The sequence below is a fragment of the Dipodomys spectabilis genome, unplaced genomic scaffold (genome assembly GCF_019054845.1).
Source record: "Dipodomys spectabilis isolate Male_0828 unplaced genomic scaffold, ASM1905484v1 ptg000004l, whole genome shotgun sequence".
Lineage (NCBI taxonomy): Eukaryota > Metazoa > Chordata > Mammalia > Rodentia > Heteromyidae > Dipodomys > Dipodomys spectabilis.
In genome coordinates, this window is record NW_024870681.1 from 11,281,779 (window position 1) to 11,305,778 (window position 24,000).

Below are 24,000 nucleotides of genomic sequence, written 5' to 3' on the forward strand. Positions count from 1 at the left end.
TTCAAAGCCAGCCAGGGCAGGAGAGACCGTGAGACTCCTATCTCCAATAAACCACCAGAAAACCGGAAGTGGCGCTGTAGCTCAAGTGGTGGAGCGCTCGCCTTGAGCTGAAGAGCTGAGGGACAGTGCCCAGGCCCAGAGTTCAAGTCCCATGACCGACAAAAAAAAAAAAAAAAAAGAAAGAAAAAGATGCCAGGTCAAGGGCTGGGAAGGTAGCTCAGTGGTAGAGTACTTGCCTAGAATGCATGAGGCCCTGGGTTCGATTCCTCAGCACTACATAAGCAGAAAAAGCTGGAAGTGGCACTGTGGCTCAATTGGTAGAGTGCTAGCCTTGAGTTGAAGAGCTGAGGGGCAGCGCCCAGGCCCAGAGTTCAAGCCCCACAACCAACAAAAAGAAAAAAGAAAAAGAAAAAAAGATGCCAGATCAATTTTTCTGTCATGCCAGGATAATGCAGAGAGATGGCTGGGAAAAGTATCACATCTCAAAGCTCAACCAAGACAATTTAACTTGACCCAAGATAAATCCTCAGATGGTCAGGATAGAAATGGGGTGGTAAGCCAAATATCATATGTCACAAATACCTATCGAGTTTTAAACAAAAACTTTGAATCATTATTGCTATTCTCTGAGGAATAAAATAAAATAAGCTTTATCGTAAATCCATAGAGAAGAAATCATTTCAATAAAATGCCTCATTTCTCAAGCAAGCACATGTGTACCCATCTCTTTCTAGCAGGTGTGATGCTAAGCAATCAGCAAAGAGCACTGGGCTATTAAGACTTAGAAAATGAAGCTCTGGCCCTAGCTTGCTGTTCTCTGGTCATGTGATCTTGGAGAAATTACCTTTATTCTGAGGCCTCTCTTTCCTTATCTGTAAAGAGAAGTGGATATACTAAACAACAACAATAATATTGGCTCTGGCTCTGATAGCTAAAATTTGGTTGTGAACCATCAAATCTAAGAGGTCCTAGATCCAGGCATCCTCTGTTTCATTGTACAGTTCCATACACATCAAATATCCTCCAGTTCTCTTTACACAATACCATGATCAGAACCCTGTTTTCATCCTTACAAGCAGCTGGGATGTGGTAGGACAGTTTTCCCCAAAGCTGTTCTCCTAAGTTCCAAGGTCAGCCAGAAACAAGAGAATGGGAGGAATCTTATTGAGAAAGGGGAAGATAAACTCTTCAGGAAATGTGTTCATTCTCTTTGTCACTCATGTTGGAAAACAGGGAGACTTCCAGGGCTCTTGGTTTCTTCCTCTTTTCTCCTTTTCTCTTCCTATCTTCCTCCCATCTCACCAGTCACCACATGCTCTCCATTTTCCCTTCATAACTCTCTCATCTCTGTTTCTTCCTTTCCTTCCCCACTTTCTGTTTCTGCCCTAAGTTGTCTCTGTCTTGCTCTAAGCCCATCTCCTTCTCCTGCCACCCTCTTTCTCAATTCATACTTCCTCCTCTACACTAAAGTTTTTGGCCCACAAACTTCTATCCACAGGATAACTGTCAAGTTTTAGATAAGGTTCTATACTGCTTAAGCATCTGTTTATCAAATAGCACACACTAGTCCTTTACTGAAGCTCTTCTTTCCAGAAAACCTGGTCATTCTTCCCCAATGTGGCACACAATCCATACTCTCTCTTACTCTGTCTCTGTCTCTCACTGTCTGCCTCTGTCTCTGTCTCTGTCTCCCTCTCCCTCATTCTAGTGTCTAAGCTCAAGGTTTATCTTCATGAAGACTTCTCTGTCTTATAAGCTCTGTAAGTGCATTGGTTCTTTCCTCCTCTTTGTGTTTATAATTTCTTTTTTTCCTTTCCTTTCCTCTCCCCTCCCTTCCTACTTTTCTTCTTTCCTTCCTTCCTTCCTTCCTTCCTTCCTTCCTTCCTTCCTTCCTTCCTTCCTTCCTTCCTTCCTTCCTCCCTCCCTCCCTCTCTCTCCCCCCTCTTCCTTCCTTTCCTTTCTTCCCACTGTTGCATTTGGACCATACCTCCATCTCCAGCCTGCTTTTTTCTGGTTATTTGTGGAGACTAAGTCTCATGAACGTTTCTGCCCAAGTTGGCAGAAATGGAGATCCTCCAGATCTCATTCTCATCAGTAGGTAGGATTACAGGTGTGAACCACCTTCTCTTGGCGTCCAATTTTGATATGTATCTTCCCTATTGCCTCAATTATATCAGAAACTCCCTGGGAGTTCTAAATTGTGTTAGGCAATCAATACTTCATAATCAAGATGATGACACTGGTATAGAAATCAACTTTTGCTTAACCCAGTCATTTAAGTCTTGACTAATGGTTCTAAAATGGTTTGTGGAGACCATTTTCTAATCTGAATAAAATGGTATGGCTATATAAAGTATATAGAAGGTGTCATCAATGCAATTTTCTATTCTTCCTTTCCCCTAGGAGGTTCCCCATACCCCTTCCCCACCACAGTTCATCACAGAATCAGTGAGAACCATGAGGATAATGAGGAACATTTGAATCTTGGTTCCCTTGCATTTGGAAGAAAAACAGCAGCTGGAGCCCATTTATCAACCTAAGAAGGAACTTCAAAGAATCAGAAGCAACAGGACCCATGAGCCCTTACTCTTGTCGAGATACTTTCCCAGCCTCTGAGCCAGATGGAGACTGGAGTTCTTAACAGCTATCCGCAGAATGCTTCCTACTTGCTGCTCATTAGTCCACCATGTGGAAGGCTGCTGGATACTGGGATGTGTGCTCAACCAGGACATACTGTAAATGATGTGTGCTCACCAGGACATACTGTAAATGACTGTGGTCTCTCTCCTTCCCTGCTGGGACTCCACCCTACCAAGTACTTGCTGCTCTGGAAGATTGTGGTGGAGGCTGGAATGGGGTGAGATGCTAGAACAGACTGCAGTGGAATTCCTTCTATTCTGGTAGTAACTCTACTCCTGCCATGTACCAGATACGTAAGTTCTGAGGATGTCAGACAGATGGAACTTAGAGTTGACAGTAATAAAAGCAATTATAAACCACATATCCATTACATAAGTAGCTTAGAGTCGATAGTAGTTAAAAACAATAATAGCTGGGTGCCGGTGGCTCAGCCTGTAATTCTAGCTACTCAGGAAGCTGAGATCTGAGGATCAAAGCCTCAGCCTAGGCAGGAAAGTCCATAAGGCCCTTATCTCCAATTAACCACCACAGAACCGGAAATGATACTCTGGCTCAAGTGGCAGAGCACTGGTCTTGAGCTGAAGAGCTGAGGGATACCACCCAGGCCCAGAGTTCAAGCTCCCTGACCAACATGCACACACACACACACACACACACACACACACACACACACACCACAAAAACATAATAAATATATGTCCATTATATAACTAGCTTAGAGTTGATAGTAATTAAAAAATAACAAACCACATATCTCATATCTATTATATAACTAGCCTAGAGTTGATGGTAATTAAAAAATAAACTACATGTCCATTATATAACTAGAAACTGGGAAATAGGAGTACCAATAGTTTGAGGGCATGTAACATGCAGTCTCACCAGTTGAGAATGAGACTGTGCTGATTAACAGACAGCAGAAGTATGAAGGGAAGGTGGAATTAAGTAGGGAAGTAGAGGAAGGGAAGATTATCAGGTGAAACACACATGATGAGTTTATGGTAGGTTAGGAATATCCTTGGGCCAGGCACTGGTGGCTTAACACTATAATCCTAGCTACTCAGGAACCGAGATCTGAGGATTAGGATTCAGAAGCCAGCCCAGGCAGAAAAGTCTATATGAGACTCTTATCTCCAATTAACTACTCCAAAACCAGAAGTGGAGCTGTGGCTCAAAGTGGCTCCTGGGTGGAACAAGATCTTCGATGGGGATACACATGGATATCTAGGACTCAACCCTAGGGACTGTAGTCTCTGGGGAATCAAGTTGGTCATGGGGAAGAGGGACATGAGGAGCAGAGAGACACCTGCCCAACTTCTGAGGTGGGGCTATGGACCTTCCTAATCCAACCAGGATGGACTGAAGGCCCCTGTTTATAGCATAGGTTCTTTACATTGAGTTCAAGGAGTGAGAAGGGTCACAATAATGACTCACATGGAACATTTCGCTGGCTTTACTGAGAGAGAGCTTGGAATCAGATTTAATCTAATCACATGCATATATTCATGTATACATAATTATAATGCAGTTGATGGTAAATATATTTATTTAGTTAGTTTAGTTTAGTTTTTGATCGGTCATGGGGCTTGGACTCTGGGCCTGGGCACTGTCCCTCAGCTTTTCAAATCAAGGCGAGCGCTCTACCGCTTGAGCCACAGCACCACTTCCAGTTGATGGTAAATATAATGCATACTCATACCTTACCACCTGGTGTTGCATTTGTTGTCTTCCTGCCTGGAATGTGAAGACTCCAGACCACTATGTGACATCCTCACTATCTTCAGGAATTTGCTTACATAACAGTTTCAGTGTGAATTTCCTGATTCTCTTTTAAAATTTTCTAGCTCTTCTCCTCCCACAATTCTTATTACCTGTCCTTGCTTTACTTTTCCTAACCACCACATATTATACAATATTTTACTTTTTACTTTCTCTACTCCATCTGTAATGTAAATTCTATGAGGTTGGAAACTTTTATTTTGTTGGTCATGGGGTCTAAACTCTGGGCCCGGGCGCTGTCCCTCAGCTCTTCAGCTCAAGGCTAGCGCTCTACCACTTGAGCCACAGCACCACTTCTGGCTTTTTCTGTTTATGTGGTGCTGAGGAATCTACCAATGAGCCACCTTCCCAGCCCCGAGGTTGGAAACCTTTGTATACTGTATACCTCAAGACAATCAATAAATATTTGTTGAATGAAACAATGACTTGTGGAGCAAACTATTAATTACCACATCTCATAGTTTCAGACAGAACTGAGGAGAGTTTGCACTCAAAAGAATTTGAATCACCACCAAACTTAAACTCCAATAGCTAGATTCTTTTAGAGCAATAGCCAAAACTTTGACTCAAACTCATAGTATGGATATAAATGTTGACTTTGAAAAGATTGCTAATGATTTAGAAAGTCCAGGTAGGAATGTAACAAAATCAAACTTGAAAGTATCCTATAACTGGCAGAAACTTACAGAAAAAGAAAATGAGAATACTGACATTAGCATTTTATTGAATATTTTTGTAATTTCCTGGAAAATATTAAGAAAGAGAGAAGCACAGAAAGAAAATACTTATTTATTTTTAATTTTTTAATTTTAGTCGGTCATGGGGCTTGAACTGGGCCTGGGCACTGTCCCTTTGAGCCACAGCGCCACTTCTAGTTTTCTGGTGGTTAATTGGAGATAAGAGTCTCACAGAGACTTTTCTGCCCAGGCTGGCTTTGAACCATGATCCTCAGACTTCAGCTGCCTGAGTAGCTAGGATTACAGGTGTGAGCCACTGGTGACTGGCTTATTTATTTTTGTGCCAGTCCTGAGGCTTTAATGCAGGGACTCAAGCTCTCCTTAACTTTTTAGCTCAAGGGTGGTGCTACCATTTGAGCCACCCTTGCACTTCTAGCATTTTTTTGTTGTTGTTAATTGGAGGTAAGAGTCTCTCGGATTTGTTTGCCAGGGCAGGCCTCAAACCTTAGATAGATCTGTCTCTTGAAGAGCTGGGATTGCTGATATAAGTATACCAGTGCCCAGCTTAGCAGGCCTTTTAACTTCTGGCATTCTCTAACTTTATCTGTTAAATGTGTGAATAAAAATGCCTACTTGGAGGTTTCAATGAGGACTGAAGTTAATTCAAATAAAGTGCTCAGGCCCTATTAGGTCCTAAATAAAGGATACTGTTTATGTTAAGTTTGTGGTGTTATGCAACTTGAGGCTAAGATAACCAGTGCTTCTAATGACATACCATCAAGGTAACGTTTGATTCCTGAATTGAGAGGACAATAGCTTCCTCTGTTGGGGGAGTAGCAGAATTGAGGCTGTGTCCTTTTGATAGTCCAGTGAACCATTACTTTTGAATGTCACTTGGTTTGCTTTTCGAAGAGGCATGACTTTTTAGTGCATGACTTAGCTATCCAGCAAAAACACACCCAAGGGAAGAACTAGTTCATAAAAACATCTTTCCTTCTTTACTACTGGCTTCCTTGTGTCTCCTGTTGACTTTCCTGTCTTTCTCTAGCTCAGTAAATACCAACATGACCCTTGGAAAAAAATTCCAAAAACGTGTTTTTATGTTTGCTTCATATCTTTCCTAACTGCTTTAAGAATAGTGTGTGTGTGTGTGTGTGTGTGTGTGTGTTCAGGGTCTGGGCGCTGTTCGTGAGCTTTTGTGCTCAAAGCTAGAGCTCTACCACTTTGAGCCACAGCACAAAGTTACTTGGAGATCAGAGTCACAGACTTTCCTGCCGGGCTAGCCTCAAACCCTCATCCTTAGGTCTCAGCCTGAGTAGTGAGGATTACAGGCATGTGCCACCAGCGCTAGGAAATGTGTGTTCTTTCAAGTCACATCCACCAATTTCCTGGCCAAAGTTTCCATGTGTTCAACCCAAGAAAAGTGTGTCTTTGTGGGAAGAGGACTTAGGTCACCCGGGTCTGGTCCCATCATCGGGACCCTTCTTCACGCACACTGTGTAAGCTGTGACCGGAAGGACTCCGGCCTATCACAGTGCCCGCCTCAAAGCTCGACTGGAGGACTGCGCTTGCCCAAGCAAAGGGCTGCGGCGGGTTGCGCACGCGCAGTCTTTCCAGCCCAGCATTTCCGTTGCTAGGGGAACCGGGGCTTCTCCAGGGTAGCATCTCCGTTGCTAGGGGAACCGGACGGCTCGCTTTCCGGCGCAGTCGCGCGTCGTCTCGCCTCGGGAGTGTCATGGCGGAGACCATCTGGAACACTGACACCGGAGAGGCCGTGTATCGCTCCCGGGATCCTGTGTGCAACCTGCGCCTCCGGTAGTCGCACCACCCTAGCCGAGGGACCCCCCACGATTTGTATACTGTTAAGATTATCCGAGCCAGAACTTTTAGTTGCTCCCGCTGCTCCCACTTCCGCTTACGATTCCGACTGTTTCCGGCCGGATCACCGCACTTCTTCCCGTTCTGCCTGAGACCTTTCTTCAGCCTCAGCTCCTTAGCACTCCTTCCTGAGACCTTTCAAGAACGTGTTGCTCCCAAGTCCCGCAGAGCCCCGTCCCCAACACACCCTTTCTAATTTCCCAGTGGGGCCCCCCGAGTCCCGCCCGCCACCTCGGGGGGGGGGGGGGCTGTGCCACCCGCCAGGCAACTCCACCTCCTCTGCTTTGATCCCCCCCTTCTTGCTCTGTCGCCTGGTGGTTTGCCTTGTAACGTTCATTTGGAGCTTCTCTTTTCTTGACAGAGTTCATCTGCAAAGAATCACATCAAGCAGCTTTCTTCACTATCAACCTGCTGTCCAGCCTGGGAAGGACCTCATAGACTTGGCCACTTTTAGGCCTCACCCAACTGCCAGTGGGTGTTATGGTGGTGATGAGACTCATTGGAGTTTGAGAAAGGGGTCTGGGACACTAGAATTACCTTTTAAAAGAGTAGATGTGTGTGTGTGTGTGTGTGTGTGTGTGTGTGTGTGTGTGTGTGTGTGTGTTTTAAGGAGGAATGGAAGGTATAAAGAGGTACAGTTCTTTGCCTAACATCACATAGATAGTAAGTGGTGGAACTACGACTCAAACCTAGAGAATTGTAATTACTGCATCATATTATGTATGAAAATTAAGACATTTCTGCTATCAGGATACTGATCCAAATTGTGGTCAAATGTAGGGAAATAAATGCCATACATTTGATATGTTATAAACTTGCCCGACAACCTCAATAGCAGCTGTGACATTTTTTATATAATAGAAAAATATTCTCCAAACTCTTAAGTATACTTATAAACATTTTAGTTACTAGTCTTTCTTCCTCCCTCCCTCCCTTACTTCCTCCCTCCCTCCCTGTTTCCCTCCCTCCCTCTCCCTTCCAGTCTCCCTCCTTCCCTGTCTGCCTCCCTCCCTCCCTCCTTGTCTGCCTCCCTCCCTCCCTCCTTCTTTCCTCCTTTCTTCTTTCCTCTTTACTTTCTTTCTCTTTTGTGCCTGAACTGGGGCATAAACTCACTGCTTCAAGCTCTTGTTTAGCTTTTTTCCTCAAGGCTGGTCTTCTATCACATGAATTACATCTCTGCTGCTGGTTAGTTGGAGATAAGAGTTTGTCTGCTGGGGCTGGATTCAAACTGTGATCTCAGCCTTCTGTAGCAAGGATTACATGCATTAGCTACTGGCACCTAGGTTGTTTTATCTTTCTATTCAGAAGTATTTCTGGAAAAGAGGGTGGGCCAGTGGGAAGCATGTATCTCTAAAAATGGCACACTCAGGGGTTTATTAGATTTAGTTCTTTAAAATTAATTTATTAGACTTTCTTACTGGATGCTGAATCTCCTTAGTTTTTAGGATTCTATATGTGGCCTCAGGAATAGGAAAGAAAAAATGTGCAGTTTTTTTCTTTCTTTTTTGTTGGTCCTGGGGCTTAAACTCAGGGCCTACTCACCACTCCTGATTTATTTATTTATTTATTTTTTGTTGGTTGTGGGTCCTGAACTCTGGGCCTGGCCACTGTCCCTCAGCTCTTCAGTCAAGGCTAGCGCTCTACCACTTGAGCCATAGTGCCACTTCTGGCTTTTTCTGCTTATGTAGTGCTGAAGGAATGGAACCCAGGGCCTCATGTATGCAAGACAAGCGCTGTACCACTGAGCCACCTTCCCAACCCCAGTACTTTTTATTTAGAGTAATGATTAAGACTTTCAGATTCTAATCTTGTATTCTGCTCTTAGAAACTGGATTATATTCATAGCTTTGCTAGCCTGAAACGTTGCCTAGGTTGAATGTTTAATAAATCACTGAAAAATCCAGTAGGTTTTGTAGCAAATATAAAAGCCATGACTTTGAAGCCAGACAAGTGATTCACACCTGTAATCCCATCACTCAAAGGGCTAAGGTAGAATTAAGAGTTCAGGGCCAGCCTGGGCTATACAGCAAGATCCTATCCCTTCAAAATAAATACAAAGAATAGAGACTTGGGCTATAGACATCCACAGAGCAAGAAGTAGTGCTGATTTGATTCAGGTGTTTGACTCACTGTTGTGTTTGGAGGTGGACACCGCCCAGAGGAGGAGGAAGAGGAAGAGCTTGTGATTGGATGGCAAGAGAAGCTCTTTAGCCAGGTAAGCCAGCATCAATTATCTGTTTAGTTTACTTCCACCTCCCTACCTGTACCTGGCTAGTGATAGATACTGTCAAACTGATTTCTAGAAAAGTATGACAATTTATTTTTCTCCTGTTTGTTTACAAGGGGGAAAATAATACTATGGCTGCCATTGTCCTGTCTCTTTACCTTTTGACATTCTTGGATCTCCTGCCTTCCATTATTTAAACAAAGGAGAATTGGTTATGAAAACATGTCAAGTAGCATCAACTACTTGACCAGCATCAAAACAGTTACAGGAACTAAAGTCTGATATAGCTATTTTCTTATGGTGATCTCAGTTTGAAGTAGATCTGTACCAGAATGAAGCAGCATGTCAGAGTCCCTTGGATTATCAGTACCGCCAAGAGATCCTCAAACTGGAGAGTTCTGGTGGCAGGAAGAATCGACGAATCTTTACCTACACTGACTCCGATAGATACACCAACTTGGAAGAGGTATAATTCTTTGTGTGGCACCATAGTTTCCTTGTTTGCCTTACTTTTCTGGCCTCCCTAGTTCTATGTGTTAAATCAGAAGCCTGGTATAGTGGGAGAGAGGTAGCTTGTCTCAAAGCTTCAGTGAGCTGCTGGCAGCCAGGCTGGAGTAGACCAGGCATAGTTTGCAGATGGTATGACTACTGCACTCTGCCTGCTGGAATCTAGGGAAGCTGGCAGTATGCACAGTGATAAATAGGTGGGTGCACCTAGAAAAATCTAGATCCACTGTAGTCATGGGAAATGGTTATGTCCTCCATATGCTTATGTCACCTTCTCATATAGACTTGTTTTACATTTTTCTTCAGTCATTGTATCTGTCCTGTTTTCTCAGGGATATTTAAAATGACTTGGGGGCTGGGGGCTGGTAGCTCACACTTATAACCCTACTACATAGGAGGGTGATATCTGAGGATCATGGTTTGAAGCCAGCCCATGCATATAAATCTGATAGAATCTTTTTTTTTTTTGTCTTGTCATTTTTGGTACTGGGGACCAAACCCAAGATATTGCACTTGCTAGGCAAGTGCTTTGCCACTGAGCTACATCCCAGCCCAACTGATAGACTATCTTCAATTAACCAGCAAAAAGCTGAAAGTGGAGGTATGACTCAAATGTAGAGTGCCAGCCTTAAGCAGAATAGCTAAGGGACAGTGCCCAGGCCCTGAATTCAAGCCCTACTATGGGAAAAACAGTAACAAAAGCAGCAAGAACCCACCTTGAGGATAGAGCCTATATTTTCTGATTGTCTTTTTCCTGTGGCCCTTTAGATGTCTGCAAGGAGCAGATGTTGAATGAGTAGTCTTGAGAGATTGGCATGCTATCTTCAGGAGTTGGTAGCATATAAAGAGTTATCTGTTTCGGAAAAGCAAATCGAAATGTCCTTTGTTATCCAAGTGAAGTCTTTCCTAGTTTATTTCAGTATCTCCTAAGCAAACTAACCCAGGTTTTTTGTCAGTATTCACTCAGACTATAGATCAATTTTACTTTTTGTTGTTTTTTTGGTTGGTCGTGGGGCTTGAACTCAGAGGTTGGGTGCTGTTCCTCAGCTTTTCAGCTCAAGGCTAGCACTCTACCACTTGAGCCACTTCTGGCTTTTTCTGTTTATGTGGTGCTGAGGAATCGAACTCAGGGCCTCATGCATGCTAGGAAAGCACTCTGCCACTAAGCCACCTTCCCAGCCCATAGATCAATTTTAAGATGAACATAAATAACATTTCTAAATTCTAGGGCAAAGACCTTGACACCTTCTTTGGGTTGTTGTGTTGCTGCTCCCCTTGATTTGCATGTGTAACTGTGAGGCTGTCCCTGAGTTTCAGGTCTGGGAGGAGGTCCTAAGAGGATGGCTTCCCTTCAGGTGTTTGGCCCTATATGGCCTGGATCAAATGGCCTTCACAGCATTTCTCTTTTTCCAGCACTGTCAGAAAATGACCACTTCAGCCAGTGAGATGCCATCGTTTTTGGTCGAGCGAATGGCCAATGTCAGACGGCGGCGGCAGGACAGGCGAGGGACGTGAGTGCGAGTTTGTGGGGGTGCGGAAGGCCTTTGTGGTCCCCTCATGACAGGGTTGTCGGCATTTCCACCAGCTCAAGCTTCTTATTCTGCTATGGGCCTCCACTGGGTTATGTTCCCCTACGTTCCCCTTCAGCATCTTCAGGAGTTATATCCAGGGGAATGACAGTTCCTCTGGTCCCTTCCAGGGAGGGTGGCATCCTCAAGTCACGCATCATCACCTGGGAACCCTCCGAGGAGTTCATCAGGAACAACCATGTCATTAATACCCCTCTGCAGACAATGTACATCATGGCAGACCTAGGGCCCTATGGAAAGTAAGTGAAGCTTCTCACTGTCAGCTCAGAACCTACCCTTTTCTGTCATTCACTATCACCTTTCTCTTGTAGTCATCTGGAGCATACAGGAGAGAAGGAGGGAGGAAAGTAAAGAGGGAAGAAAGGAGGGAGGGAGGGAGGACCTTCTTCACTGTACTTAGAAGATACCATTTGACCATGATAACTGTCCCTGTATCCACCATCCTCCCCCAACCCGAAGTCTCTTCCTTGTTCCCTGGAGGGAATCTTGATGGTGATATTATGTGTGTGTGTGTGTGTGTGTGTGTGTGTGTGTGTGTGTGTGTGTGTGTGTGAGAGAGAGAGAGAGAGAGAGAGAAAGTGATGGGGCTTGTACTCAGGGCCTTGGCACTGTCCCTGAGCTCTTTTGATAAGACTAGCTCTCTACCACTTTGAGCCACAGTGCCATTTCCAGTTTCCTGGTGGTTCATTGGAGATAAGAGTCCCACAGACTTTTCTGCCTGGACTGGCTCTGAATGGCAATCCTCAGATCTCAACCTCCTGAGTAGCTAGGGTTACAGGCATGAGCTACCAGCGCCCCGCTTGATGATGATTTCTTGATTCCTAGGCTTGGCTATAAGACATATGAACATGTCCTCTGTACTCTGAAGGTGGACAGCAACGGCGTGATCACAGTAAAACCTGACTTCACTGGTCTCAAAGGACCCTACAGGTGAGGAGAGGAAAGAAGGGGTGGCAGAAACTAGCATTCCTTCCTTGGCTTTTATTCTTCATCATAGTTGAACAGATTCCCAGAAAGCCCTTCATCGGTTCCCAAATTCCCAGGCAGTAGTTCATATTCAATTCTGGATCATACGCCTTTAAGAATCTAACAGAAAATATGCAAGCAATTTGAAAGGAATCATATTAGCCATGTAGATAAGTAGAAAGGAGTCTCTGTACTGCTGAGATGAGACTGACCAGTGTGGGAGGTGAACTCAGCCAGGCTGGGCTTCATCTCTTCTTCATCTCTGTTTGAGAGAACAGAACTGTAAGTTAGAAAGCACCTACCCATTGTCTCTTTTTAGGTGTAAGAACTAGGTGCCAAGGATGTTGTGCAGCCAGGGTTTCCATTGGACTTGTTCTCTGGTGCCCTTTCTGCTTTGCCACTTTATTTCCTTCTGGTCGACATTTTGACTGTCTTCATTACATTGTACTGCCAAGTGAGCTGTGTGGCCAGTGATGCTGAATCCCTGGGTTGGGTCTGGAGGGCCTGGTCTCTCATCATCAAAAGTGGTGCTTTTGTGGCTTTGATCTTACAGAATCGAGACTGAGGGGGAGAAGCAGGAGCTGTGGAAGTACACCATCGACAACGTGTCCTCCCTCGCCCAGCCTGAGGAGGAGGAACGGGAGCAGCGTGTGTTTAAGGATGTGAGAGCTAGTTCATTCTGTGTCCCAGGGGGAGGAGTCCTGGCACCTGGAGAAGAGGCCTTGTCTGAGGCAGATTCTATGGTTGCTGGGGAGGACCTTTGCTCTTCACAGCTCATCCAACCCTGATGCATAGTGGACATAGCAGAAAAAAGGCTTTGCTCTCACTGCAACATCATAACAGCATATATATTCATATATTTGTACATTGACTATGCTCAATGCACAGCACATATTTCATTTAGATCTGCCCACTGAGGTGAGCAGTTTTATTGTTACCATTTTATAAATGAAACAAAGATTGAGTTGCCAGATTCAGTCCCAGCCCAGCTCACTCCAGAGCCTCTGTGCTTCATTTCAAAATGGCTGCTTCATTTCAGTGGCTGGTGGCTGGGATTATAGGGCCTCCCACTCCCACTGGCCTTCCCAGTTATTGCTTCTTTTCTCCTTCCCATTCAGCACTGACCCCTGGCCTGGCTTGAGTCACATCTTGAGGTTTGTTTTGTTTTGTTTCCTCAGCTTTATGGCCGACACAAGGATTATCTGAGCAGCCTCGTGGGCACGGACTTTGAGATGGTGGGTAGCTTGGCTTCCTGCAGCACTGTGAGCTGTGTTAACCAGAATATTCTTTGGATAAGTAATATTGCCTCTCTTAAAGGCCTCCAAAACATACTCTGAAGTTTAAAAAGAAAATCAAAGAACTATTTTAAAATATCGCATACGAAAAGAAAACTGTTAATGCATAGGGAGAGGTGTGAAAGGGTCCACACAGAGAGGAGGGATAAGAGGTTGTAGGTCATGTTGGGTAGTGAGAAGAACCTACGAGGGCTTTTTACTTATTTCCCAAATTTAGGTGGGTTTGAATTTTTATCAGTAGTGCATTTATGTGTTACTTTATAGTTAATCAAAAAATATATGTGAGGATGAAAAATACCTTTCTCACCCTTCATGTAAATGTCTTTTTAGAATGCTGCATTTGAATTGAATGTCATTTCTGCTGGTCATATATTTTGGCTCTTTAAAAACAAACCTGGTTGGGGCTGAGAATGTAGCTTAATGGTAGAGTGCTTGCCTAGCATGCATGAAACCCTGGGTTTGATTCCTTAGTACCACATAAACAGAAAAAGCTGGAAGTGGCGCTCTGATACAAGTGGTAGAGTGCTATCCTTGAGCAAAAGAAGCTCAGGGACAGTGCCCAGGCACTGAGTTCAAGCCCCAGGACTCGCAAAAACAAAACAAAAGAAACAGGGTTTAAGTCAGTTATTGTGTCCTGTTCTATGTCTTCATTCCAGTTTCACTTCTGGATCTACCAACAAGGATGAACTGCCAACTGATTTCTCCATACCTGGCTCAGTCTCTGAAAAATTAACTTTTATTATTTTTATATTGCCTGAGCAATAGACATTCATGTTAAAGAATTAGACAAGATCCACGTGTCAGTGTCTCACACCTGTAATCCTAGCTACTCAGGAAGCTGGAGATCTGAGGATTGTGGTTCAAAGCCAGCCAGGCAAGAAAGTTCTTGAGACTCCAGTTAACTGACAAAAAAGCTGGAAGTAGAGCTGTGGTTCAAGTGCCAGCCCAGACTGAAAAATACCCAAGTGACAGCACAAGGCCTTGAGTTCAAGTCCTAGTACCGGCACACACCCTCACCCATACACATACAAACAAACACACACAAATCAGATGAGACAGATACACAAATAGTTTTAAAAGAAAGCTTAAGCTGCTTGACCTCAGCCATCTAAAGGGTTTCAGCTTCCCTTTTCACATCAGAGGTACTCTTTTTTTTTTCTTACCTGGATAATTTCCCATACTACATTCTCCTCCCTGCCATTTAAATTGCGTGCTTTTCTCCTGTGCATCTTTATTTTTTTAAATTTTTTTTTGTGTCTGGTTGTGGGGCCTGAACTCTGGGCCTGGGTGCTGTCCCTCAGCTCTTCAGCTCAAGGCTAGCACTCTACCACTTGAGCCACAGTGCCACTTCCGGCTTTTTTTTTTTCTGCTTATGTGGTGCTGAGGAATCGAACCCATGCATGCAAGGCAAGCGCTCTACCACTGAGCCACCTTACCAGCCTCTCCTGTGCATCTTAGAAAGGGAGATGGTCGCCGGGCGCTGGTGGCTCACGCCTGTAATCCTAGCTACTCAGGAGGCTGAGATCTGAGGATCGCGGTTCAAAGCCAGCCCGGGCAGGAGAGACCGTGAGACTCCTATCTCCAATAAACCACCAGAAAACCAGAAGTGGCGCTGTAGCTCAAGTGGTAGAGCGCTTGCCTTAAGCTGAAGAGCTGAGGGACAGCACCCAGGCCCAGAGTTCAAGCCCCACAACCGACCAAACAAACAAAAAAAAAAAAAAAAAAAGAAAGGGAGATGGTCTGTGGAGAAGTGTCAGGGTGGGGAGAAAGGTAGTGGGGTCCAGAGTTTTGTGTTATTTCCTCTTCAGATTTGTGGGTGGGGCTGGGAAGTTGCTGGTAACTTCCAAGCCTCCTGATTGTCCATTTCTCTCTACCTTAGACAGCCCCGGGTGCCCTCCGGCTCTTTGTAAATGGAGAGGTAGGTAAGTGTCTTGTCTGACAGAGACCTCTTAATACTTAGGTAAGAATCTGGTAGAGCTGTGAGTAGTCTATCCCATCTTGGGTTACCCCATATCTTGGTTTGTGATAGGAAACAATGATGATACTTTCCTGGAACCATACAGGATTCTAGGTCCTCAAAAGGCTTGTTCCAGAACATGTGGGCTCCTTAGGAGTGGATTGTATGGCAAAGTCATAAGCTAAAATAATTTTCCTGTTTTCTCTTTTAGTTTCAGCCCAAGGCTATGAATATGACAATCTCTATATCCACTTCTTTGTAGAATTACCAACTACTAGTAAGTAATATCCTTAAGTCTGTTCTTATACCTGTTTTGACAGTTCCGCAGGCATTCAGCCAGACTTCCTTTCCCACTCCCACTGGTACCAGTCTTTTCAAGGTTATAGGTCACTAGGTCATTGCCAGTTTCAATGGGGATTTCTCTGCCTTTACACTACTCACCTTTCTCTTTACTGCAGCATCTGTCACACTTCCGTTCTTTGTGTCACACTGTGCCACATTCCTGTCATCTCACTAGGGGCTTGTGAGGCTCCTTGGTAGATTCTTCCTTCCTCTCTGTTGATTTTAAATTATGAGAATATCTAATTCTGAACTTAGACCTTTGCTGCTCTCTACCTGTTGTTGTCTTAAGTGATCACATCTATCCTGTGGCTTAAATTCTATCTGTATGTCATAGACTTCCAGACCCCTACACTAACCTTAACCTCTTCCACATCAGACTCATATCCACTTACCTCTTTGTTATTTCTGTATAACATGACTAAGAAGTAGTGTTTTGTTTTGTTTTTTCCTTTTTTTCTTTTTGGTGGTACAGGGGTTTGAATTCAAGGCCTCATGTTTGCTAAACAACAGCTCTCACTTGACATATATCCCTAGACTTTTTTCTTTTCTTTTTTTAAAATGTAGTTATTTTCCAAGTAGCATTTTTTTTTTGCCCAGGCTGACCTGACTATAATCTTCCTATCTATGGCCTCCCAAGTAGCTGAACTCACAGGTATGTGCCGCCACTCCTGGCTTATTGGTTGCAATAGGGCCTCATTATTAATTTTAATTTTTAACTTTTTTTTTTTTGCTAAAGCTGAATTATAGTTCTGTCAGTCTCTGTCTCCTACGTAGCTGGAATTACAGTCATGAGCCTCAAGGAATAGTCCTGGCCTCAAGGAATAGTCTTAATTCTTCCTTCCTCCCTCAAACTTCCCTTCTCTGATCTCCCCCCTCTTAGCAAAATGATGTCAGTCACTTAGCTGACTCCAAAAACCTAGGAGATGTCCTCAATTACTCATTTTCTTTCACTCCTTAAAGTCAGTCCATCCATTCTGTCAGCCCTTTCAAAAATTGTTCCGAGCCACTGCTCATCAGCAGTGGCCTGTAATCCTAGCCACTCAGGAGGCTGAGAGAAGGCCAGTTCCAGCAGAAACTTCCAAAAGACTCCACCTCTAAAATAACCAGCAAAAAGCTGGGCTTGAGATGTAGTTAAGAACAAGCATGAGGCCCTGAGTTCAAACCCCGGTGCTGGCAAAAACAACAACAAAAACCGCTTCACTGGATTTGCCTTTTTCCCCATCACTCTATACTAAGCTACCACCATCTCTTGCCTGAGCCAATGCATTATTTCTGACTTACCCTCCTGCTTCTTCTCTCTTAATGTTCATCTTCTGCAGATACCATACCTACATGAAGCTCTTAAAAACGCAAACAGGCTGGGCACCGGTGGCTCATGACTGTAATCCTAGCTACTCAAGAGGCTGAGATTTGAGAATCGTGATTCAAAGCCATCCCCAGAGCAGGAAAGTTTGTGAGACTCTTATCTCCAATAAACTACCAAAAAAGCCTGAAGTGGAGCTGTGACTCAAGTAGTAGAATGCTAGCTAGCCTTAAGTAAAAGAAGCTCAGGGACAATGCCAAGGCTCTGAGTTCAAATGCCCAAACTGGCAACACTACCCCCCGCAAAAAAAAGGCAAACTGGTTGTGTCTCGTTTGAGCCGAAAACTCCCAACAGCTTCCCCTCCCACTTAGAAGAAACAAAAAATTCATCTCTAAATGAACTGTTTATTTCTCCCATACAGCATTCTAGATATTCTTCCTATTCTTGAACACTGCCAGCTTCATTCCCATTTTTAGGACCATTTCCTTTATCTGGAACCTTTTTTTTTTGTCGGTTACGGGGCTTGAACTCTAGGCCTCGTGTTGTCTCTCAGCTCTTCAGCTCAAGGCAAGCACTCTATCACTTGAGCCACAATACCACTTCTGGTTTTCTGAGTAGTTTATTGGAGATAAGAGTCTCTCAGATGTTCCTGCCCAGGCTGGCTTTGAACTGGGATGCTCAGATCTCAGCCTCTTGAGTAGCCAGGATTACAGGTGTGAGCCATTGGCACCAGCTATGCCTGTGTTTCTTTTTTTTTTGTTGTCGGTTGTGGGGCTGAACTCTGGGCCTGGGTGCTATCCCTCAGCTCTTCAGCTCAAGGCTAATGCCTTACTACTTGAGCCACAGAGTCACTTCTGGCTTTTTTCTGCTTATGTGGTACTGAGGAATTGAACCTAGGCCCTCATGCATGCAAGGCAAGCACTCAACCACTGAGCCAACTTCCCAGCCCGCCTGTATTCCTTTTAAGAAGCATTCTCCCACCCCCACTATGAATGAGTATACATGTCTCTGTGTTGTTACTCAGCTCTGTTTTCAGTGCAGCATTTCCCCCCTTGAGAGCCTCTCATAGGTCTGCCTATTTGCATACCAGTATATTAGCTCCATGACAGATAGGGATCTTTTCTCTTTGATTACCAAGATATCCCCAAGATGGTCCAGTACATAACAAACACTTAGTAAATGAATGACACATTGTAGGAGTGAATATATGAATTATTCACCCATAGTGTGAATAAATGAATCTGCCTTTTTCTCAGTGTCTTACTCTCTTCCCAGAGGCGTTTATTGTATCTGGTCTTTGATTTTCAGACTGGTCAAGTCCAGCTGTACAGCAGCTGTCAGGAGTAACACAGACCTGTGCCACCAAGTCCCTGGGAATGGTAAGGATTCAGAGTGAGGATTTCTGAAAGGGAATGGGAATCTGTTCCCACCATGAATTTGAGGCTTCTCAGGCTAGTAGGCGTGCCCTTGGGCCAAACTTCTCTGTGGGCTCTGCAGAGCTGCCTGGGTTAGGGTCCTCTTTTGTTGTATTTGGCTGTCCTTTTGTGTCTCATGAGAAGGTGATCTTGTCATTTGGCCTGAAGGAGAACAAATTCCTCAAGCAGAGGCCTGGTCTACCCTGTGACACCAAATATAAAATGTGACATTTCTGTTTTTAGGACAAGGTGGCTTACTTCTCCTATCCATTCACATTCGAAGCCTTTTTCCTCCACGAGGATGAATCCGCTGGTGAGTAGCTCAGCAGTTGATCGTGGCCTCAGTTCTCCTCAGCCAGTTCCCTCTCTTGGCAAAAAGTCTTCAGTGCCCCGACAGTTCCCTCTCTGTTCCCAGATGCTCTCCTGGAGTGGCCTGTGCTCTACTGTGAGGTGCTCTCCCTGGACTTCTGGCAGCGGTACCGGGTGGAAGGCTATGGGGCTGTGGTGCTGCCTGCCACCCCAGGTAACCTCTTGTCCCTGCCCTTCAAGGGAGTCCACATGTCCTAGGTCTCAGGAACAAGTCCAGTGCTCCCAAGGATTCAAATGCTTCTGGTGAGAAGTAGGGCTAATTAGGAATTAGGAGCATTCACTTGACTCATTCCTGTTCCTTTGAGGACATTTGAGACAACTGAGTGGAATTGGACGACTTTTGTGGTCAAGCAGCTTGACAGCCTGTTATTTGCTCTGTGTTCTCCTGACTGGACTGGTGGCTGAGGGGGAGAAGCCGTATGGTAAACAGGCTTGTGGTGTTCATTTTGAAATGAAAGTGACAGTCTGTGACTAGGTACTAGGCACTCTACTAAATTATTCTCATCTTTCTACTAATCATTCTGTGAGGTGTAGGTGTTGCCGTTATTTCCATTTTACTAGATAAAGGAACCAGGAGGCTCACAAAGGTTGATACACTGTCCTGGACACATAAGTGATAGTTGACAGAGCTGACATTTGAATTCCTGTCTGATTGACTTCTGGTTGATTTAAGGAACTCTTAACCTTACTCACATTCATCTGAGGTCACATCTTCACTAGATTAGGTGCTTTGCTGGCATGGAGGCCTGTGTCATTGCTGGGGAATGAATCGATATGGGGCCACATGCCCTTTGTGGACCTGGCCTCTTCCTCTCTTCTCTTGCACAGGTTCACACACCCTGACAGTCTCCACATGGAGGCCCGTGGAACTTAACCCAGTGGCTGAGCTGAGGAGGTTCTTCATTGGCGGTTCTCTGGAGTTGGAGGACCTCTCTTACGTGCGGGTGCCGGGGACCTTCAAGGTGATTCGTCTCTGGGGAGACTTCATGCTGGGAAGTTAGGTTTCTATTTCTATTTTGAATTAAGGGTCCTCCCTTAGGTGTTCCTTGTTTCAGCATTATTTAGTCCTTTCCTTCCTGAGGCTGGGAGTCTGGTACAACCTAGCCTTTCAGTGGTTGGGATGTAGGTAATGGAATGAGATTTTCTTAGAGTTGCTTTCTGTAACCATGGAAATAAGAATGGTAGCAAAGCCAGTATGGTTCCCAAGGTGTAGACTGCTGAAACAGATCCCGTCTCCACTGTGTGTCCAAGGGGGAGCGCCTGAGCCGCTTTGGACTCCGCACTGAGACCACAGGAAGCGTCACCTTCCACCTGCACTGTCTGCAGCAGTCCAGGTGAGTCACCCTGGCCCTCTGCTGTGAGCTTCTTGTCCCTGAAGGCTGGAGAATAGCTCTGACTGTGTGATGGGCTTCCCTGCAGAGCCTTCATGGAATCCAGCTCTCTCCAGAAAAGGATGCGGAGTGTATTGGACCGTCTGGAAGGATTCAGCCAGCAGAGTTCCATTCACAGTGTGCTGGGTAGGTTCCTCTTGCCCCCACTTGGCCACCTGGGCCATGTTCCTCCGTGCACTACAGCAGCTGATAACATGGCTCTGTCTCCCCTACTTAACAGAGGCATTTCATCGAGCCCGACGCCGCATGCAGGAGGCCCGAGAAAGTCTCCCCCAGGATCTAGTGAGCCCCTCGGGAACCTTGGTCTCTTGACTCATTGCACCCCTGGCCTCCAGCAAAAGGACAAGATAAGGGATGTCTGAGGGCAGTGCTCTCCCATCTCTTGGTCTTTCATATTAGAGACTACATTGGCCTGCCAGGAACCCGAAGAGCTGGGACATTCCCACACTGGCCCTCTGTCTAGTCTTCAGCAGGGTATTCTTCCTGCCATGTGGAGGTAAAATTAGGGACCCTAGAGACCTCTCCAGAGTTCAGCACCTATAAATGGACATCAAAACAAAGCAGACTTTTGGGTTGAAAGTAGTTTGGAGTGAGCACTAAACTAGTCTGATCTTGACACAACTTCTCTTCTGGTCTCAGTAGCAGAGAACTACAGAGATCTCCTGTTACACAGTCTAAAAAAGGAAGGCTGCTTCCTTCCAAGAAAGGAGGAGGTGAGAACGATCTCAAGACCCTGGACTGTGAGTCTCAGCCTTCTTTTCCAAGCCTGCATTGTTCTACTGCTTAGGGCTTGCTAAGTTTAGGATATGATTTATTTCTAGAGTAAAAGAAGGCTGGAAGAAGTTCTAGTCTTTATTGCTAGCTGGATAGTATCTTTTATTGTTCTTTGTACATAAAAACTATTTATACTATCTGATATTCTGTGGGCTCTTACTCCTCTTAATGTCAGGGCCCTTCTAACTCAGACCAGACCTCTTCTTACCTACAGAAGCCTGACAAATTTGTCTTGAGAATATTGCTGCATCTCACAAAGCCCTGGGGTAGATGTTGGCCCTAAAGAAGCCCCTTGAAATGATGCTGATACCAGTATCACAATTCAAGACAAGGAAATTCAGCTTAGAGTCCTGTGTTGTCTCTTGGTAAAAACACCCATTTGTGCCACCAGAACCTACCAGTAAGTCAAGAGATGTTGGAGAAAGTTTGAAGGGAATTATCTTACAATGAGCACCTGCCAGCTGCCAGATACTGTACATATAATGTTTCATTCAGTGTTCACAAGCTGCAAGCTTTATAAATGAATAAACACTTTATAATTAAGAAATAGGTCCAACTGGAAGCGTGGCTCAAACGGTAGAGCATCAACCTTGAGCAAAAAAAGACAATTGAGAACATGAGGTCCTAAGTTCAAGCTCCATTACCTTCACAAGAAACAGGTAAGGTTTTAAATGAGCAATTAAGGCAGAGAGTACTACCTAGGGATAGAGTACTTGCCTAGCACCTATGAGACCCTGGATTCAATTGTGGGGATAAAAAAAAGAAGTTGCCAAAATGAACAAGTAAAAGTTTAAAAAGGAGGAGCTTAAATCTTAAAAATATGATTAGAATTCAGTAAACTATTTTATATGTGAAATAAATTTGAGGAAGTGGCGCTGTGGCTCAAGTGGTAGAGCACTAACCTTGAATTGAAGGGCTGAGGGACATCATCCAGGCCCAGAGTTCAAGCCCCATGACCGACCAAAAAAAAAAAAATTACAAGAGTGAAGTAAATTTGACACTTAAAGATACTTCACAGTTTGCCCTTATTCACTGTTTTACTTTTTTGTTGTTGTTGGTTGTGAGGCCTGAACTCTGGGCCTGGGTGCTGTCCCTCAGCTCTTCAGCTCAAGGCTAGTACCCTACCACTTGAGTCACAGCACCAGTTTTGGCTTTTTTTCTGCTTATGTAGTGCTGAGGAATCAAACCCAGGGCCTCATGCATGCGAGGCAAGCACTCTACTACTGAGCCAACTTCCCAGCCCCGTTTTACATTTTAAACGTAAGTTAAAACTCTGTTGGCCATATAAAGCAACAGAATTGAAGATGCTCAACTTGTATTTTTGTCTTTATAATTACTGTGCTAGCATCATTTGTACCCAACCAACTGTTTAAACACAGGAGGTGCAGTGCTATGGGGCAAGAGGCTGCTACCTGTGGCCAAAGCCTGCTCAGATCTTAACATTGTTATATACATTATCTACTTATGTCCCTTTGGTTGGATTTGATGAAGCTCCAGCCCCCTGCAGGTCTATAAGTGCCATACAAAAATGAGACATACCTATTTTGTATTACTCACATAGCCTCCATGCATAACAGGGCATATTGGGCCTGAATATGATTTATGAACTGAATGTATTTGTTTTGGTCCAGCCTGTCATAGCTCTTGGATCAGGAAATGGATTTGTGCCTTTACATTTGTCAGAATCTGGTGCTTTTGGCCAGGCTGGTGCTGAGTCAATGGAGGTTGTTGCAAGCCTGACCCTGACATTCTGATATCTAGATGTTGGTCCATGAAGGAAGCTTCCAGCTTCTTTCAACTATAATACCCAAGAACCTCCCTCTTACCCTCCTCTGGTCAGCCTGAAACTAGACGTGGTAGAGCTGCTGACCACATCCTAATTAGATTTCTTTATCTACTCTGTTCCAATTGCCCCCATCAAGACAGTGGTGACATAACAGGGTCTTTCTGTGTCCCCAGGGATTCTGGAAATGGAATCCTTGGCCCTATTCTCATGATCAGAACGTTGAGGTTGACAATAAACCACTCAAAAACTGAAAGTGGCACTGTGGCTCAAGTGGTAGAGCACTAGCCTTGACAAAGAGCCTTAGGGACAGCACCAAGGTCCTGAAGTCAAGGCCCACAACTGAAAAACAAAAGCAGAGACAGCTAAATCTTGAGTGAAAAAGCCAAGCAAAAGTGTAAGGCCCTGAATTCAAGCCCCAGTACCAACAGAAGAGGAAAAAGAAAAAGAATGCAAGAGAAGCAAGAAAATGTTTATGTAGTTTATAGATGTCTCAGAGCTGTGAAATAAAAAGCTACATTGCACTGGCCACCAGTGGCTCAGGCCTGTAATCCTAGGTACTCAGTAGGCTGAGATCTGAGGATTGTGGTTGGAAGCCAGCCTGGGCAGAAAAATCCCTGTGAGGCTCTTATCTCCAATAAGCTACTCAAAAAGTCTGAAGTGGCGCCATGACACAAGTGGTAAAGCACTAGCCTTGAGCACAAAGAGACTCAGGAGCAGTACCCAGGCCCTGAATTCAAACCCCAGGACCACCACCACTACCACCAGCAACAAAAAGTTTCATTGCTATACTCCAGCCATATTGGTCTATTCCTGGACTTGACCAAGAGTGGATATGAGAGGCTGAAATCCAGCCTGTATTGTACTTCTAAGTGGTATGTTCTGGTGTCAAGTTATATCAAACTGGTGAAGTAGATGTCTTTTTCTAATTTCTATAAAGGCATTGCCATTGTTAGTCTCACCACCATATTGAACATCAGAATCAAGTTAATAAAAAAGAACTCTGGACAAGTACACATACAACTCTCAACTAGACAAGTGGAACACAGGCTGAAAGTTGAGATGCAGAAGTTTGTGATTTGAAGCCAGCCCAGACAGAAAAGTCCAT

The 24,000-nt window shown here is 44.6% G+C and overlaps 1 protein-coding gene across 1 annotated transcript; it reads left to right on the top strand.

Annotated features, from left to right (window-relative positions):
• Positions 1-6,808: 6,808 nt before the first annotated feature.
• Mks1 (MKS transition zone complex subunit 1) lies at positions 6,809-21,246 on the top strand. Its single transcript, XM_042693835.1, has 18 exons — positions 6,809-6,911; positions 7,336-7,445; positions 9,119-9,189; positions 9,512-9,667; positions 11,122-11,219; positions 11,408-11,536; positions 12,123-12,227; positions 12,817-12,925; positions 13,442-13,498; positions 15,438-15,480; positions 15,727-15,792; positions 18,469-18,539; positions 18,819-18,888; positions 18,991-19,098; positions 19,773-19,906; positions 20,196-20,278; positions 20,364-20,461; positions 20,556-21,246. Exons 1-18 carry the CDS (start codon positions 6,832-6,834, stop codon positions 20,645-20,647), a joined length of 1,680 nt encoding a protein of 559 aa, XP_042549769.1. The 5' UTR covers positions 6,809-6,831; the 3' UTR covers positions 20,648-21,246.
• Positions 21,247-24,000: the final 2,754 nt, after the last annotated feature.